Raw genomic sequence first — 18,445 nt, 5'->3', positions numbered from 1 at the left:
ACAAAACAAGTGAAAATAGCAACTTTGATCAACTTCCACTTTTCTCTCTTCTTCTTTGGGAGCTGTGATACTCAATGGCACTCAAGCTGTACTTCTGCTCTCTGAGTTTTGTACTGCGCTGCCTGACAGAAATCTCTGGAAAGTCACCACAAAGTTACATGATTTTTTATTTTTCTTTCTCTTCTCTCCACAGTGCTGAGTGCCATGAAGAAGGAAGAAAGTGCTTCCCCTCATCTACTATTAATTCCCTAACCAAGTAACTTAGAGCATGAATTTCATTATTATATTATTTCTATTCAAACGTTGCAGAATGATAACTGATAACCTGCTGCCTGCTCCTATTTTCTCTGTCTGTGGTTCAAAGAATATCTGCCCTCCCTATTCCAAGCCCTTTGGCTTTTGTACCTATGTTGAACAGGCTTGTTGAACAGGCTTTTATAGTAATCTCAGCCATACATAAGCATCAATTTGCACTAAATAACAGGGCAAATTCTTAGGTGATTTCCGAAACCTCTCCAAGGAAGAGGTGGAAAAAAACAAGCAAAGTTATCAAAATTGCCAAACACAATTTTTTGAAAGGTCCAGAAACAGGGATGGATTTGGGAAAGAATTTTAAATGAAAACTATGTTGGAGGCTTATATTGTTGAAACATTAAATTTAGAAATTTCAAAATTAACAATTTTATTTTGAAAATATTTAAATTTAAGCATGTACCAGGAGGAGATGCTTATCAGGAGAAGCACATGCCCAGGGCAGGGCATATATAAATTCTACCATGTTCATTTCTTCTCTCCCATACATCAAACACCATCAATGTTTGACAGGTTTTTTTAGATTTCTTGTTCATTTTCTCTTATTTTCCTTTTTTTTTTCACTGTGTCTCTGTATATACTGACTGATCTTACTCTTCATGGGTAACAAATTATTCAAAGAGAAGAGAGCTTTAGTTAGTTTTATAGCTAATTTCATAATGTTCTGCATTCCTTGAAATAGTACTGACACACCAGGAAATGCGGGAAGGGAAACTTTTCAGAAGTTTATGTAAAATACAAGAAAGAAAAACTAAGCTTACAGTGTTCAGAGTACATGGAAAAATTACTTTTAATTTATCCTCCCATGAATACTAGCTACAGAGACTTGATTGCTTAGCAAGCAGTGTATTTAAGCTATCTGAGGATGGAAGCAATGCTGCATGACCTTTATGTGACCAAAATCAGCTAAGCAGCACACCTTTAATACTGGATTGAAAGCACACTAACAAGTACAGAAGCAGAATTTGAATATTGTCCTGCTTATCCATTATTTTTCAATTCTTCAGAAGTAAAAAAAAAATCATTCTGAAAACCACAGAATTTTTTTTTACTCCTTACTTCTACCTGAAGGTACTTATCTCAGTACTTTTAGTCTCCTGAAGAGCAACTGCTAATAGTGCAGTCTGAAAAATGCAGCTAAAAATAGCCCCAGGATATGACCATTATATTGACAATAATTGCAGGATTCCCTATTATTACAATGATCCACCTCGTCTTCTGTTTTATAGCACTATTCAGTACAACCATAAGCTCAAGAAGAAGAAAACTGTGATGCTCTGAACATACTGTGGCACAAGATTAAACGTTTGTGCAACAGTCTTTTATATATATATATATATACATATGGAAACAATTTGTGGTGATGGCAAAACTGAGAATCATTCACCATCCACCTTAACAGGGAAGCTGAAAAATATGAGTCTCTTCTAACACATAAGATGGTCATAAAGCCCACTAAGACAGGCACTGGAAATTTGATGGAGAGACAGGAGCTTATATGGACCACATTTTCACTGGGCTGAAAGACTATAAGTGTTTATTAATTTTACACATAACTTTTTTTTTTTTTTTTTTTTTTTTAATGTGAGTGTGATTGAACACAGGAGCATGTTGCACAGGGAGGTGGTGCAGTCTCCATCTTTGGAGATATTCGAATGCCCAAGAGACAGTCTTGAACTCTAGCTGACCCTGCCTTTAGCGAGGGGGGGGGCGGGTTGGGCTAGATGACCTTTCAAGGCACCATGTGACCATCAACCTCAGCTATTCTATGATTCCCAAACAACTCTGGGTTGGCCAGAAGTTTGAATGACTAACCAGAAATGAAACTCCTTGGTGCTGCAATAATCATCTGTTTTATGGCACTCAGGTGCAGAGGTAAATGGTTATTACAATGCACTTAAAAGTTGGATCCATTTCAGAATCTGATGAAGTAATTCTTATCTATTTTTTTGTTAAACCTTTTCAGAAGGAAATGAAAAAATGCAAGTTTATTATTTATTGTTCCTTCTTTTTCATTAGTCTATAGTAGTTTTAATAAATTTATTGCTAGACAACTTAAATATCAAATTAAGATCTTAAAAGTGGTTTTACAGAATTAGCATTTTTACAGACTGCTGTTTTGATTTAAATCTTCTACTAATTTTATAGCTTAAGCAATACATAATTGTGCTGACACAGCTATGTTCAGATCAAACTGGGATAGATGTCACCAGGGTGTTCCATGTGCAGTACCAGGAGTCCATCCTGCCGTCTTTGCCACTGGAGCTCTGCAAAACCTTTAGTGCTGCCCTTAAGCGAGGTGAATAAGGGCTAGGTCAGTTCCAGGGCTCCCTTAGTTTATATTATTTAGTTCTCACTAATCCCCCAAGAGCAGCAGTGTTCCAAAAAGCTTATTAGGGTATCTCAGCGGTGGATGAAAGAAGTGATGTGATAGTGGATAAAGTTCTTATAATCTCATAGAAAACTCCCACAGTTCTTCACAAAACTCACTTAATTGCTTTGTCATTTGTGCTTGTTAAAGTTTCTGAAAAGCCACTCTGAAGAGTCAGAGATTGCACTTGCAGGCAGGGAGAGGAAAACAGGACACTAAAGTGTCCCTTACCAGACACACAGACCCAGACCAGTGACTTGCTACAGTACTTTAAAGTACCTGTCAGGTTTGTATCTCAACCTGCAGAGAAGTACTGGCTCATTCCTGGCATATATAATGACATAAAGTGTCTGCCTAAATTCTGGATGAGATGATAATATTCTTCCTTTGAAAAAGAGTAACCCAAGAAAGCTCCCTTTGGGGAGAGTGGTGACTGTGCAGGAGGTACCTCCCTTCCTGCACCTATGGTACTTTGGAAACCAAAAAAATGTCATTCTAGGTTGATGCTGTAGTTTAACTATTAATGATCAAATTGCTCAAGTTTAATAAAGCTTTTTCTTATACACTTTGCACTCAGGGAAGAGGCTATAGGAGGTCCTTACTGCTTTACTATGGCAAGCTGGTGATGTGCTGGAGAAAGGAACAGCTAGTTCTAGGCACAGTATTACACAGACAAGGCTTAATCTGTACTTGAAAGGGCTACATAAAACATTAACCTGTCACATTAATGCACCTACTTAATTTTCTAATCTAGGGCATCATGACTGCAAGTTACATTTGCCTGCTGGTTAGTCTGGGCAGCTGCAACTGCTCTGACTCCTTGCTCAGAGAAGAGGGCTGTACTTTACAAGGAGAACTTGGAAGCTCTCAAGCTGAGACAAGTCTGGCAGTTTGACCAGGAGCAAACAGAACACTTTATGTATCTTGGCATAAACAAACACTGCCCTTAGATGGTCCCTTTCAAACCCAGACGTGGAGGAGTATGGAGGGGGTTGTTGCAGTCTCTTTGAAACTCTTTACAGCTCAGTACTTGGCATTGTGGCACTTAAAAAATTTACTTTGGGTTTCATAGTGGCAGTATTATAAAATAAATATATAATCTGTGTATTTTAACAAGTTTATAGACAAATAGCCAGAAATGGTAAGTACTCACTATATTTTGTTCTGTGTCTGTACTGTGGACTATGTTCTAGCTCTGGTTTTCTTCACAGAATACTCAAGTTAGCCAGCTGCCTCTGCTGTTGCTGCCTACAGAGGTAACTCACGTAGTCACTGTGACAACAGGCCACAAAAATCTGTGTGGGTGCACTCTGCCAGCCTGTTTCACCCTTGCTGGGCAGGGGATGTGCCAGGTCTTCCTCTGAGAGATCTGTGGGATTGACACCCTGGGATGGCTGCTGAGAAACAGAATCTCCACTGTTCTTTCACCAAAACTTGTCTGGGCAAGGCCAGCTCTAACTTCGTGTTGGCAATTCATAGAACACTGACATGTAAAAGCTGCCTTGGAATACAGAGAAGTTACAGTTTCTTGGGAAAGCAGCAGGCTGCCAGGTTTATTTGCACCTCCCTCTCTAAATTAAACCAAGCTCTGAGGGATAGGGAAGTGCATTAAGAAAAAATAATTTCTTAATTAAGGCTCTCTGTTTGGAAAGTTTTGCTGGCCTGCTGGTCCGCTCTGTGGGACAAGTAGCTGCAATTGCATCTCCAGGGGAAAGATTTAGTAAAGCTTTCAATATAGAATTTGTAGAGGGCTATGCTGATAAGAGCTTTAATAAAAATTATTTATAATTAGTGTACCATATATTTATTTATTTTTTTGTTTATAGCACTAGGAGATCAGCTAATGTAAATATTTAGAAATAATTCTGATTCCAATACAACCTTATTAATTGACTTATCATTTTAATAATGGATATAGCACATCTAATTTTTAGTTAAGAGTAATTTGTGAAATAATTCTGGTCATATTAATCAAATGCTAGCTCCAAGATAATGAAATACTTATGGCTTATAATTAAATACTTATGGTGGGTTAGCATGGACTATAAAAAGTGCTAAATTAGTGGTAAGGAAAGCTTGAAATAGCTTTTATGAGGTAGCTGGAGGAAAAACTTAAAACTTTGTGTGAAATAGTTTGTATTTACCATTTAGTACTCATTTTGCTAAAGCTATATATTACATTTCACCTTGTTAAGAATAAAGAAATAAACACAGATTAATTTATGCAGTTAGGAGATTAGTGTGAACATAAATGTCTTCTTTGAATAGAAATGTAATTATTGATAACAGCTCGACTTGCTCAAAAGGGAAATTTTTTGGTATTTGAAATTTATTCTGCTTCTTTTACTCTGTACTTTTTGATTGGTAAGGAAAAAGGGCTATTCCGTATTTCTTTGCATCCTTTTCGATTCCCCGACCCAAAGACATAGGCAGCATTGTTTCCTTAAGGAGAATACACCACGACAAGGTGGTTAAGTGATTTCTGTACCCTACTAACAATCCTGAGTCGCCTGCCAGGTTCCCATCTCCACTTGGACCCCTGAGTGCAGCCGGTGCAGGCAGCAGGTATTCCAGGGAGTGATGCTCTGCCCCTGCTCACTGACACGGCAACACTGACGGGCCCACTGAGGGTCTGCCTGGCTATTCCAGTGGGGGTGGAACCTGGTCCGGCGGGATCACACTGTGACACCCGCAGAGGCCGTGACAGGTGCTGCCTGTGCTGATGAGCCCGTACGGGCTGAGCAGCGCCCGCTGTGAGGGGTCAGTCCCGCGTACAAGAGCATTTCGCTCATTTCGGGCGCGCACGTGACGCAACAACGCCCCTAAAACAACTTCGCGTCGCTGTTTCCCGGTGTTTTGCCTCCTCTGCTCGCGGCAGCCGCGGCCTGTGCGGCCCCGCCGGGCACCCGCTCTGCGGCGGGCTCAGAGCTCCCCCTCCCGAGGCACCGCAGCCTCTCTCCTCCCCGGCACAGCCACCGCTGCCCGCGCCGGGTCCCTCTCGGGGGGCCGCCGGGGAGGAAGCGGCGGGGCGCTGCCTCCTGCCCCCGGAGGGGCGCTCGGCGGCCGCCGGGCAGCCGGTGAGGTACGGCCGCGGGAGGGCACGGCCACCCGGCTGCTCCCAGGCGGGGCCTGGCGGGGGGTGGCGGAGCCGGGACCCGGTCGCACCCCCCCGCCCCGCGGGTGCCCAGCGCTGCGGGCGGGCCGAGGGAGGGCGGCGGGCGGTGCTGGGCGGCCGCGCCGCATGCGCAGCAGGGCAGGTGTCGCCGGCAGCCGAGAAACGCCGGGAGCATCGCGGCAGCCCCGCGTCCTCATGGTGCCGGGTCAGGGCGACGAGGGCGCCGCTGCTCCGGCGGCGGGCGGGCAGGAGCCGGAGGTGCAGCCGGGCCAGGAGGACGGGGCGGGTGCGGGGCAGCCGTGCCTGTGCCCGGCGCCCGGCGTTGAGGCGGCGGGCGCCGAGGAGCGCCGCGCTTGTGACTGCAGCTCGGGCTTGCCCTGGCCGCGCTGCTGCGAGGCAGCTGGTGAGGAGGGGGAGTGGGACAGGGAGGGCAGCGTCCTGCCCGCTGTCGGGGTGACATTGCCGGCGCGGGGGCAGGGGAGCGGCCCGAGGGCACCGGGCTGTCCGCACGTGGCGGCGGCGCGGAGCGGGCTCGGGCGGCCGCAGAGGGCGCCCCGGCACCTGCGGCCGCCACACCGCTGCCGTGGCGGGTCACACCTGGTGCCCGCCGGGTCACCCGGGAGCGTGCTCGGCCCCGCCCGCTTCTTCCCGCTCCTCTTCCCCGGGCAAACTGGCCCCCGCGGAGGAGTGCGCAGGAACGGCAGGCACGACCTCTTCCGTGCCCCTCGCGCCGGGTGCCCGGTGCCCCCCCCGGCAGCGGGAGCGGGCAGAGCGCTGGGGCCGCTCATCCCCAGGGGTGGGCGGCTCCTCTGTCGCTTCTTGAGAGCGCTTCGGGAGCGATTACCCCTCGGAAAACAGTACTTCCTGTTGTCAAAGTTTTGAAGAAAGACCTGACAGTTTCGGGTAAATAAGAGGCACCTTCTGGCAGTGTGAACTTCTGGCACTGTTAAATACGTTTGAGCAGGGGCACGAGTGCAGTTCAGCAAGTCCACGAACTTGTGGCTGTGACTTCCTGGGCAATTCTTACCATGCTTTAGTGTGAGTGTAGTCTTTGTTTTGTCTTAATCCGTGCTTCGCTTCTTGGTCATTTTCAATTGTTAAAACCACAAACTTCCTCTGAAATACCCAACGTGTCAGTTTTACATGGAGTCCTTTTAAAACATAAATGCCGTCTTAAAATAACTTCTGAAATTGTTATCTGAAGTCCTTTAACATGTGTAGTTTTTAAACAACATCGCTGAAAATGTATTTGTCATTAAATTGACTCTAATTAACTTTCTAGCGGAAAATAGATTTGATAGTATGCTGTGGAGACCTCAGAAGAGAAGAGTGTACTTGACCAGTGAAATTCCCTTTAGTGTCACTTCTGAGGCAAAGCTGGGGTGGGAAGCAACCAGTGTTTGAACTGAGAAACTTGCATTAACTCACCAAGAAAAGTACTTTGTTTTTGAGCAGTCTGTCTAGCAAAATTTTTGACAGTCTATGACTGAACTATATGAATCACCCTTAGATCCTGTTTGCATGACCATGATTAGTTCATACGCAGGCTGTTGTGCTCCTGGCACTTAACAGAAGACTGTAGGAGAGCTGTTCTGCTTTTTATTATGTCAAGAATGGATCACAGTCTTCTGCCTTTCGTGAAGGTCTGTGTGAATCATCTCCTTGCTGACCACCTTCGCAATAGCCAGTACTCTTCTGTCTCTGTTGCTATTCTTGAGATGCATATATGTGAGAAATGTGGTTTTCTTCACCGTATGCATTTTGCAAGTATAAAAACTTTTTAGAACAAAGCATGGCATTAAAACACCAACGGAATTTACAGATAAAACGGTGTGCAGTGGGAGGCATTTGCCTAGGACTTAAAACAGGAGTGGAAAATTTTTAGAAAGGTTGGAGTTGGCCAGAGAATAAAATTGGAAAACCAAATCTTTAGCCACTCAAAAAAGATGACTTGGGTACTGCTTGAAACTTTTATTTCCAGGCTCCTGTAGTCCTAAAAAAGCATGAGTGCTTGAGTGTTTTGATGGTGTTGGGTTAGTATTTAGAGGCTTAAGATTTTGTGGGGTGGGAATATTATCTTAACCTAACTTCTCCTTACAACTTACTTTGAAATAAGTACTCTTCAGAACTGCAGTTCTTGTTTTTGGTGGAAGAACTTGTACCATTTTATTTTTAAAAGGAAATAAAACACTTTCTCGTTGCAGTGAGTACATGCCTTGGCAATGCAAGATGTTGATGGTTTAAATTCTAGTATTAAAAGATTATGTTTCTGGTAGGCTTGGTATATTGGGTAGCTTACAGAAATGAGTTCCTTCTGCTTTTTCTTTGTTCCTGCCAGTGCAAAGCTTAGTTCTGGGTATAAGATCCTTTCAGCATATTTTGCTTTAATTGGATTGGTTTTCCATTTCAACACTTTCATTATTTAGATTGGCTTTGTTCTGTAGTAATCAGACGAGCTATCATGCCTGAAATAAAAGTTAATAGTTCTGTTTGTGCTGTGTTCATCCATAAGCCACCATGGGTTTGGATTTCCCATTTCAGTTACAGGCCAGTTTGATTCCTCTTGCTTTAATATTGAGACGTTGTTGATTTTGTAGTTCTGTTGTGTGACTGTGTGGATTAGGGCATTACATAATTCATGAACATTTTTGAAATCCACTGTTTCATAGTTGGTAGATGTCCCGGTCCAGTATTGGTTGGTGGTAGTTTTTACAGTCACTTTTATGTAAGCGGCTGTTGCTAAATAGAAATATTTCTAGTCAAAGCTGTAACTCACTTTCAGCTGCAGTGTAGCAGGATCCCTTGAGAAGCAGGCCTTTTGCCTACTTCAGATTTGTTTTAAAGCCTGGGCCTCTAGAACTGTGTCAGCCCACAGTCTCAGCTCTTAGGTAGTAAGATGCAGTTTCTCAGCCTTGAGTGCTGATCTCGAGGAGGATCAAAACAGTTTGTGACAAGTTTTGTTAATTAAAAAAAACCAGCCACACACCCAAAACAAAGCGAAAAAAGCCTCTCAAAACCATATTTAGTTGCTAAGCAACTCACAGCAGTACCCTGCTGATTATGTTTTAGAGGATCCATAAGGCTCACAGGCTGCTGCACTAATGTGAGATGAGGCACCTTTTATCAAAACACTGTCTCTGGGACATGGAGTTCTTGCTCCTATCTTTAGAGAGTGTTGTAGAAGAAAAGGTAACTCCCAATGTTTTAGGCAGACAGAGAAAAAGAGACAGTGAGGTAACATCCCACTCAAATTTTTAGATGGGTTCTCTTTTTCCATGGTGTTCACCTCTAGGTTTAGTGGAAAGGCTGTTCCTTTTATGAAACAAAGCAATTAACAAAAAAGGCTAATTTCTTTGGAGATGGTGTTGAGGTCAGCAGCAGCAGTTCTCCTTCTGTGTTGGCTTTTTTTTTTTTTTAAATAGTTAAGGGTGGAGAAAATGAGTGGAACGAGGAAGAGTATGTTGCTGAAGAGAGCCTGAGGTAATCAGGAAGCTCAGATAGAAACATTGGACTTGGGACACTATTTCAGGAAAGACAAGTATGATAAATAAGCATAAACTATGGTCTTCATGGAATTATGATAGTCATCAAGCCTATGATGCTTTACCATTAGTCACTTGAGTTTATTCTGTTTAAAAATGTTTATGTGATGCCTATTTGAAAAACATATTTGAATTTTTACAGCAAGATAAAAATGTTATATGAAAATTCTGTAGGTCTAGGTCATATTTAGGGTGATTTAGCTACAAAGTAAACATGAGCTATAACAAAAGGGATGGTCTTTACACAGCTTTTATATGTGTGGATTGGTGAGAAAGGAAATTAAATACTAGGTTGTGAACCTTAATTAACTAAGGCAATAAGGTAATAAGTTTCAGAATCTGACCATAGGCCATTTTGTAGTCAGTTACATTTACTGGTCCTTGAGCAGAATCATAACTAGTCCCTATAGTAAATCACCCATACTAGTCTGATAGCTACAAGAAGTAAAGTTAACTTGTGTAGAACTATAAGAACTTTTGTATCCCAGGTGTTAGAGTTCATCTCTTATGCCTTGTTTTGAGGAAAAAAAGAGACCTTTGGTGGTCCTTGAAAAATATTTTCAAGGTAGATCTGGTAAATACATGTAATATTTGCATTTGTTTCTTTGATCCCCCTGTCCTCTACCACAAGAATTGCTACAGATGTATGGAGCAGTGCAGTGGAGAATTACCTGATCAGAGAAGTTTTCTAACAGATCCTTATTAACTGTAGTATGTCTGTTGCAGGAACAAAGAAGAAAGCTGCGTGTCCAGGACTTGGTCTATTTTATACCGTACTGTCTGCCTTCCTTTTCTCAGTGGCCTCTCTATTTCTTAAAAAACTGGAAGATATACATTCAGTGGAAGTGAGCGCATTTCGATGTGTTTTCCAAATGGCATTCGTTCTTCCTGGTTTAATATACTACAAGTAAGTATAGCAAATGTTTAAATTTAAAGTTATTTCTTGAAAGTATATCTACAATTATCACTCACTTAAATCAGATTGCAATATTATTTTAATTTGAACTTCAGTTGCATAACTGTGTTGTTTTGGATTAGTTGGTAGTTTCTTAATATGATTGAGAAAACTGAAAATCTTTGACTCCCTGAATTGTAGCATTTTCTACAAGGATTATCTTATCAATGGTTTGATCTTCCATGAAGTGGTGATCTTAAAAAGAAGGTAATTTGTAGATACTCTTGGCTTATTTTGCACACAAAAAATTAATAGCAAGAACAGGTTCTGAACTCTGAATGTGATTGGGGATCATGATGACAGTAAATTGTTCTGTGATCAAACAGTTAAAATATCTGGATATTGAAGTCCCTTATCTAGAAAGGCGTGTACCATCTAGATGGATGCGTACATCTAAATGTGTTTGAATGTTAGTCATGACATAAGCAAGCCGGTGACATTAATGTGACATTTCTGTTTTTCAGAACAGGGTTTTTGGGACCAAAAGGTAAAAGAATTTTTCTTTTCTTCCGAGGATTCCTTGGCTCTACTGCAATGGTTCTTCTCTACTACGCTTACCAAGTCATGCCACTGGCTGATGCCACTGTTATAACTTTTAGCAGTCCTGTTTTTACGTCATTGCTGGCATGGATCTTTCTCAAAGAGAAATACAGTCCTTGGGATCTTCTGTTTACCCTCTTTGCAATCACTGGAGTGATTCTTATTGCTAGACCACCCTTTCTGTTTGGGTCACGTGCTGCAGGGATTGAAGGAAGTTACACAGATCACCTTAAAGGAACTATAGCAGCAATTGCAAGCACAGCATCTGCAGCTTCGACTATTGTTATACTAAGGAAGGTGGGAAAATCTGTGCATTATTTTTTGTCAATTTGGTATTATGCAGTCATTGGTTTAATTGGATGTGTTATAGCATTGTTTGTTTTGAATGAATGGCGTTTACCACACTGTGGTAAAGATAGAGTTTTTCTAATATTAATAGGCTTGTTAGGTTTAGGGGGTCAGATATTTCTCACAAAAGCATTACAGATAGAGAAAGCTGGACCTGTATCCATAATGAGAACAATGGATGTGGTTTTTGCTTTTATTTTGCAAATTCTTTTTCTCAATCATCTGCCAACTTGGTGGACTGTGGGTGGTGCCCTGTGTGTAGTAGCCAGTAGTTCTGGAACCGCCATTCGCAAGTGGCGACAAAGCGTGAAAAAAGCTAAACAAAGTGAAATCTAAGAGTATAGACACTAATTCGTTGCAGAAACAAGCAATCTTGAGATATATATATATATACACACAATATTTATTTATTTTAAACACCCCATTTACCAAATTGTAGTACCAAATTATATCCAATAAAATAAATGGATCTTTTTTTTTTATTATTTTAAACCAAAATTGAAGATGTTTTAGTAATTGATTAGGTATATGCTTTTCTTTTTCATATTTAGGCCTGAAAATATGAGCAGTGGAAAGATACTTTAAAGTTGTTGCTTCCTATCAGAAGTGGACAATGCTCTCAGGCACATGGCGTGATTCTTAGGGTGTCCTGTGCAGGGCCAGGAGTTGCATATGATGGTCCTGATGGGTCCCTTCCAACTCTGCATATTCTGTGATTCTATGAATATTTATTTTCCTAAAGTTCTTGACTCCCCACTTCTTAGACCCTTTCTTTATTCTTCAGAGCAGTGGAAATAGTCTCCCAGGCTTATTTAATACTATTCTGTGCTTGATTACTGGAGGGATTGCAGTAAAAAGTTAGAAAGGAATGAGGAGTTAGTAATCTTTAAGCAACCAACTTTTATAGAACTGATAAAGGTTGCACATTTACAAGCTATTTTTTTTGCACAAAACAGATGTCAAATGAGGATTTGTTTTTAATTTGGATTTTAAAAGAACAAAAGATATTTCATCTTTCCAAGTAATATAAAGAGAAAATTTACTTACGAAAATTATCTATCAGCTTTGCTTTCTTTTAAAAAGAATGTTAAGTGTGTGCATTTGCTTTACAGACACAGTGAAAGAACCTAATCCCTTTTTCTTTCCCCAAATGTGATTTTTCTCAATAAACATGTCTTTAGTTGCTGCACTCTCAATGATGAAAGACAATGTTTAATTTTATACCACTTGTAAATTAGCCATTTCTTGTGGTATGGAATGTTACTCTGTAGCTGCACTTTTCTTTATTCTATGCAAAAGATTATATTTTTTAGGTATTTAATAGAGGTTATTTTTAATGCTGCTTATGACCCTTTTGTTTAGATTCTTCTGTACGAAAGTTCTTTATGAGACCAAGTTTAAGTCTCCTTGGCTTTCATAAAGTTAGGAGCATTTACAATAAAGCTTTTGCCTACTTCCTAAGAATGTACAAGAGTGCAGGTAGTTGCAGTTTCACAGAAAATGCAGATTGGCCAAGGCCGTACAGAGATTCTACAGAAGAGGTCTGAGGAGAGCTTGGTGGAAGGGTAAAGCTATGCATACACATCTCATCACGTTCAGGCATCCACACTACATCAGGCAGTGCTAGTGGGCAACTTCAGCCCCATTTCTCCAGCTGGCGCTTTTAAATCTACCTTTATCACTTTTCTTGCACATCTTCTCGCTTTTATAGGCTTTATCTTGATAGCAACACTAAGAAAAAATACTTGTGTTACTGATCTTGGTGTCCTTTACGTTTGAGGAGGACTAAATGTTTAGTATCAGGAAGTGGGATTTTCCCAAATTGAGTCTTATGTACTTTCAGGTCTTGTCTCAGTAGAGTTTAAAGAAAATTTTAAGTCGATCTTTGTTTGGACATTTGTATCATGAGGAAGTTTTCAGTTATTTACTCACTGTAGTGTTTTTCTAAAGGAAAATGCAGTGTTCTATACACTTGATACACATTTGTTTCAAAATTTCTGAAAGTGATGGATGTTTCCTTATTTTGATTTGTAGATGTCTAGTCACATGTCTTTTCCTTTGTCAATAAGCATTGCATCCTGTCAGGGCAGATCTAGGGACTTCAGTCCCAAAGGGCTGGAGTGCATATAGTGCTTTGGGATGTATCTGGTGTGAGGAGCCTCTTTGTGTGAGTTTCTGTACGTAAACCAGCACCCTGAATCCGTATGTGTTTATGGGTATGAGCAGATTCCGCTTGAGTGAAAGAGTCAGTTCCTGCTCATAGTTGTGTGTTTTCTGCTTCTCCTGAAGGCTGAAGTTCAGCTACTCCTGAAGGGGTCAAGAGTAGCATGAAACTGCTTTCCTATCTCTTTAAAGCCTCGTAGTAATAAAATTCCAGTTTGGCACCTATTTTGCTTAATACTTGGAACTGTGAACTGGGATTGTTTTTCTGCTGCTCAGCCATCGCTGCCATTAAGCAATAACTTTCAGGGAAGGGAAGGAAAACAGACTGCATTTTTTACTGCTTCACTTCATGTTTAATATGCATATGTTTGAGTTGCCACTTATAAAGGTGTGGTTCCAGAGCAGTTCAGATTGATGTAAACTTGGATTGTCAGCTAGCCTTGCTCCCTCATGTTGGCTCAGTGCTTGTGCTTATGTGGTTATGTGATGAGCTAGACCTGGGAGCTGATCCAGCTACGTATCTTTTTAGTAAGGTTGTTGGAAAGAGCAAAACCAGGGTAGCCTGAACTCGATGACAGTATAAAAACAGTAGGAAGGGGAATTAGATAATACTTCAAATTACAGCATATGAATGCTGCTTTGTCAGTACAGAATAAAAATAATGTGGAAGCTTACATCAAGAACTCTTTAGCTCTTATGATTTCAATGAATCTTGTTTACACTTGGTAGAGAAGAAGCTACTGAAGAAAGGATTGTTTTCTTGCCCTTAACATATAAATAAATCTAGAAAATAAGCTGATCTGAAATCAGAATCCAAATATAGTGACTGGTAATTTTTATCTCGAGTTTTTGCAGAAACTCTTTTGATATATTTTCATACCTGTGGTGCCAAAAAACCCAGATGACTATTTTTTTTTCTTTGTTCAAACCTATAGGGTCTCCTTATGGCTCCATCTGCTTATTTCCTCTTACTGTTCCCAAACCTTCCTAAATATTTAAGTTGTTAAAATAATTATCTAAACAAGATCCTATGTTGGAGAACACTGTATGTGTTGGAACATTGTTTTGGTTTTGGTCCATCTTTTAGAGAATTATTTAACTGGTAGGAGAATGAAGGACTTGACTAGGGCTTCTCTAGTCATAAAGCATAACAAGCTAGTTTCTGTAATTAGCTTTTCTACATGATATTGGGCATGGAAGACATTTAAGCTTTAAATTTTTCAACTGCCTCAATTTTATATTTTTTCTTCCTCTCAAAGTTAGGTTGAAAACCTAAATATTAGTTGTAACCCTTGAAGATAATGAAATTGCAAAAGTATGGGTACTGTGAAATGATAGGGGTTTTTAAATGGAAAATATTTCTTAAAATTTCTGTTAACATGGTAAAACTTTTCTTCAAAACTTAACAGTTTGAGAATCTGAAAGGAAACTGGCTGAGCCTTGATTCTTTCAGATTTTGATCTTTTTTAGCTTTTAAAGTTTTAATACAGCAAGTTTCTCAGGGTCAAAAGTTATTTTTCTGAGCTTTGAGTCAGAAGTATATTAATGTTTGTCATTGGTAGTGTCCTGTTGTGATCTTTAAAGTTTGATAAACATACTTTTCTAATAGAAACTTCTTCCTTTATAATACAAAGGAATATTGTTGCATTGCAGTTGCTGTGTTATAAAGTTAAGTTTCTCTTGAATTTCAATATATTCATTCAATGTACTGATTTCAGTGGATTCTGAGTAGAAAGAGTAATAATTATTGATTGTTTTGCACATAAACATAGGGAGGGTCAAAAGATTTAGTTGTTATTGATGCATCACATGCATGGTTCTTATGTTCTTCACTATGCAAGACACCGTAATTGTCTGTAGTCTTCAGTGGGACTTTATAGCCTTAAAGCCTTATGTACCCAACTCTTCTATAGAAAGCTGATGGCAGAAAAAGCTATATACTGTCACTGTGCAGCAGCCAGTTTCTTTCAGGTTAAGTTGGTTGTCAAAAGTATGATCTAAAAGCCCTTTAATACATCCACACCAAGAATTTGACGAGCTCATTGTGTAGACAAGGGCAGTCTGCATAATTAAAATGGATTTCCTGCATTTGTCTAACACTAGGCATGAAGTAGCCTCACCTTATCAGCATTGGTAAAATAACTAGTTCCATGTGTCATTTTTATTCTGAAACTTGAAACTAGGCTCTTTCCCATTCCAAAACACCAAGATGGAGCCTCCTGTAATTGGCAATGACAAGATGGATACTACTACCCTTGATCATCATTTAGAATAAACACTCCCATGGTATTTTCTCTTCCTTGAGCTTTTGTTCAAGCTGTCTGTTGGAAGAAGGTTTATTTCTATAGAGGTAGCCTCTTTAGAAGTAATTTTCTTGCTAACTAGCAGTAGTTAACCAGGAAGAGTCTGTTTCCTATGTAGCCATGGTAGGCTCACCTGTGGCATCAGTCCCACGAAGGCAGTAGAAACATGATCTCTGTCCCTGCAGGGGTTCAGGGTTGGCAGTGCTGACAGCAGATGTGCAACACTGACTTCAGCAGGACATTGCAGCTACTAGCAGAATGTTTTTGTGGTCCTAACTGCCTGTCCATCCAAAGAAAAGTTTGGCTTTATATTCCTGCAGATGCAGGTGACATCAGGGTGGAACATACGTAGACTTCTATGGTGATAACACTTCTGTATATCAGAATGAGTAATTTCCTATGTTATATGAGTTACTGTATGACAAAAGGGGGTAAAAATACCCTCAGCATTAATTAAAGGATTTTTACTGTATCCTATGTATTGTTAAATATATGTTGAGTTATATGTTTTGTAGAAGGTATTGGCTTTGTTATGTAGTAGTATATTTTTATAGACAATTCTTATATATTGAAATGTTAAGAATATTTTCATAAGAGATTTATATTCATCATTGCTAATAAAATGATCCTGAAGAATTAGTCTCTGGTTTTGCATTGATTAATGGAACATAACTGAATGTAGTGATTGTAAAAGCTTTTTGAAAGAACTGTTAATCAAACAGTCTCTGTTAAACACGAGCATATGCCTTAAATTCTGCTATGTCTGCTATCATGCTATGTCATTTTTTGTGCCTTGCAACTAGCTAGAAACAAAAAGAAGCTCCATCAGCTTCCATACAGCAGTTTCTTGACTGGAAACACTGTGGCATCAACAGATCAGTAAAGTTAAATTTTCCTGTGTGCAAGTGGTGATTTGTTTCTGTGTATTTTTTTGTTTTGTTTTATTTCTGTACATCATGATTTGAATTCAAGTCTTATCTCTCTTGTCACAAGGTGATACTTAATTCATCCTGGTGCTTCCCATTATTTAGTGTGTCAATAATTAACTTTTCACCAAAGAGGAAAAAGCAGGGAAAAAAATCTCATGTGTAAAACCATCATCATTGACAAATATTACAAAAATACTGGAGTACTTTTTTTTATTATCCTTGTAAGTGCTTCTTCCTACAGTGTCAGCGGACTTCTGAAGCTTACACTTGAGAGCTTTATGCAGGTAACAAATTTTATTTCTGGGTGCGACTTGAAACGTTAAAGAGGGAAAAATAGATGGGGAATGATGAATTACATAGTGGGAAATACCTAGCAGTGTTAACCTGTCTATCCAGCACCCCCTTCTTCACTTAGTAGGCTCAAAAATTAACTTATTGTAGGACAACTTGGTGCCTTCTGTTTCACAGGTGTCAGTAAAGGAAAAAGCAAGGTACTTCATGAGAACTTACTGTGCCAGGCATAGGCAAGGGAAGATTAATTGTCAAAGAAACTTTGCCACTTTCTCTTGGCAGTTCTGTGGGTTCTCCAATCAGCTAAAAATATGTAATAGATAGAAATTTAAGCTTTAAGGGAAGGGGAAAGAGATTTTTGGATAGATAATATTGAAATCTTCCTTATTTACAAATGGTAGGTGACATAGCATGAGAGATGAGAGCTATTATCTATTGCTAGATAATAAATCTCTTGAAACAAAATTTTAGAATTATGTCTATTCACTAAAAAAAACCCCCAAAAAACCCCCAAACCCCCACAAACCCAAAAGAAAAAGAGCGCTGTGACTTATCCCCTTATTGATTCAGTGAAGTGTTTTTACAGTCCTGAGCACAGGAAGCAGTACATGAGATATGATATGCAGATGAATTGTTCAGATAGGTTTCAGTTGATACTTTGTACTCTTCAATTAGCTTCTACTGAACTGAATGAAGTTCGTGTGTTATCCTGTCAAGGAGCAGTGAATTCTGGAAAGGATAATGAGAAACTAATTTGTCATCTGAACTTACATACTGAGCGAAGGAAAAAGGAGAGATTTGAGTTTTGGCTCTGCTGAAATGAGGTGATTCTGAGTCTCTGTGAAAGAGATGGAAAGAAGACCCATGTTTTCTGGTTGGCAAATATGAAGTTCTTAAACTTTTCACTCTGTACTGTGGCTGTTCTGTCGGCAGGTGGGGCTGTTTTTCTTAGTTTATTCCTTAGTGCATAAGCTTAAACCCTCTTAAAAATCCCAATCTGCAGCTCTGGACAATAAAAGTTTCAATGCAGTGTGATGTGCACACTGTAAATATTACATTTAAATAGGAGTCCAAGTACCACTAAAGCATTTAAATGACTATACAGAATACTGCTCAGCAGATCCTTGAATAATCTCTTTGATGTTTTAAAAGGTATCATCCACCCCCTTTCAGAGCAAAAGATACTAGAGAGTACAGGAGGACTTTGGCAACACTTTCTGAAATTCTGGGGAGCAAGGAGAGAGTGGGCCTGGTCCCTTCCTGTGAATGTCAATGGATTAGCAGGTAATGAAATTGGACATCTCATTGGTAATGATGTTGCTGGTGCAAGTGCTGAGGCAGGGAGGCCCTATATATTATCTCTTACCTCATCTCCAGGGCCCTGCTGCCCAATATTTCCAATGCCAGAGTTTCCCAGTAACTCTCTTGCTCTGGCCACCACAGCACAGGGCTATGGACAGGACCAGGTGTGCTGGAAGAGCCTCTTCAGTCAGAACAGTTGATTAAATGGGGAAGTCGTGCAAGCTTTTGAGCATAGATGCACTGTGCTGTGCCTAAAGCCTGGTAGAGTTGAGAA

At 40.2% G+C, this 18,445-nt stretch overlaps 1 protein-coding gene across 1 annotated transcript; it reads left to right on the top strand.

The window, feature by feature from the left end:
• Positions 1-5,980: 5,980 nt before the first annotated feature.
• On the top strand, positions 5,981-16,554 carry SLC35G1 (solute carrier family 35 member G1). Its single transcript, XM_027648181.1, has 3 exons — positions 5,981-6,201; positions 10,067-10,247; positions 10,760-16,554. The coding sequence occupies exons 1-3, from the start codon at positions 5,994-5,996 to the stop codon at positions 11,517-11,519; spliced, it is 1,149 nt and encodes a 382-aa protein (XP_027503982.1). The 5' UTR covers positions 5,981-5,993; the 3' UTR covers positions 11,520-16,554.
• The last annotated feature ends 1,891 nt before the right edge of the window (positions 16,555-18,445 follow it).

The sequence above is a fragment of the Corapipo altera genome, unplaced genomic scaffold (genome assembly GCF_003945725.1).
Source record: "Corapipo altera isolate COAL_440 unplaced genomic scaffold, ASM394572v1 56, whole genome shotgun sequence".
Taxonomy (NCBI): domain Eukaryota; kingdom Metazoa; phylum Chordata; class Aves; order Passeriformes; family Pipridae; genus Corapipo; species Corapipo altera.
Note: the sequence above shows the minus strand (reverse complement) of the source record. Positions and strands in the feature narration are given on the sequence as shown.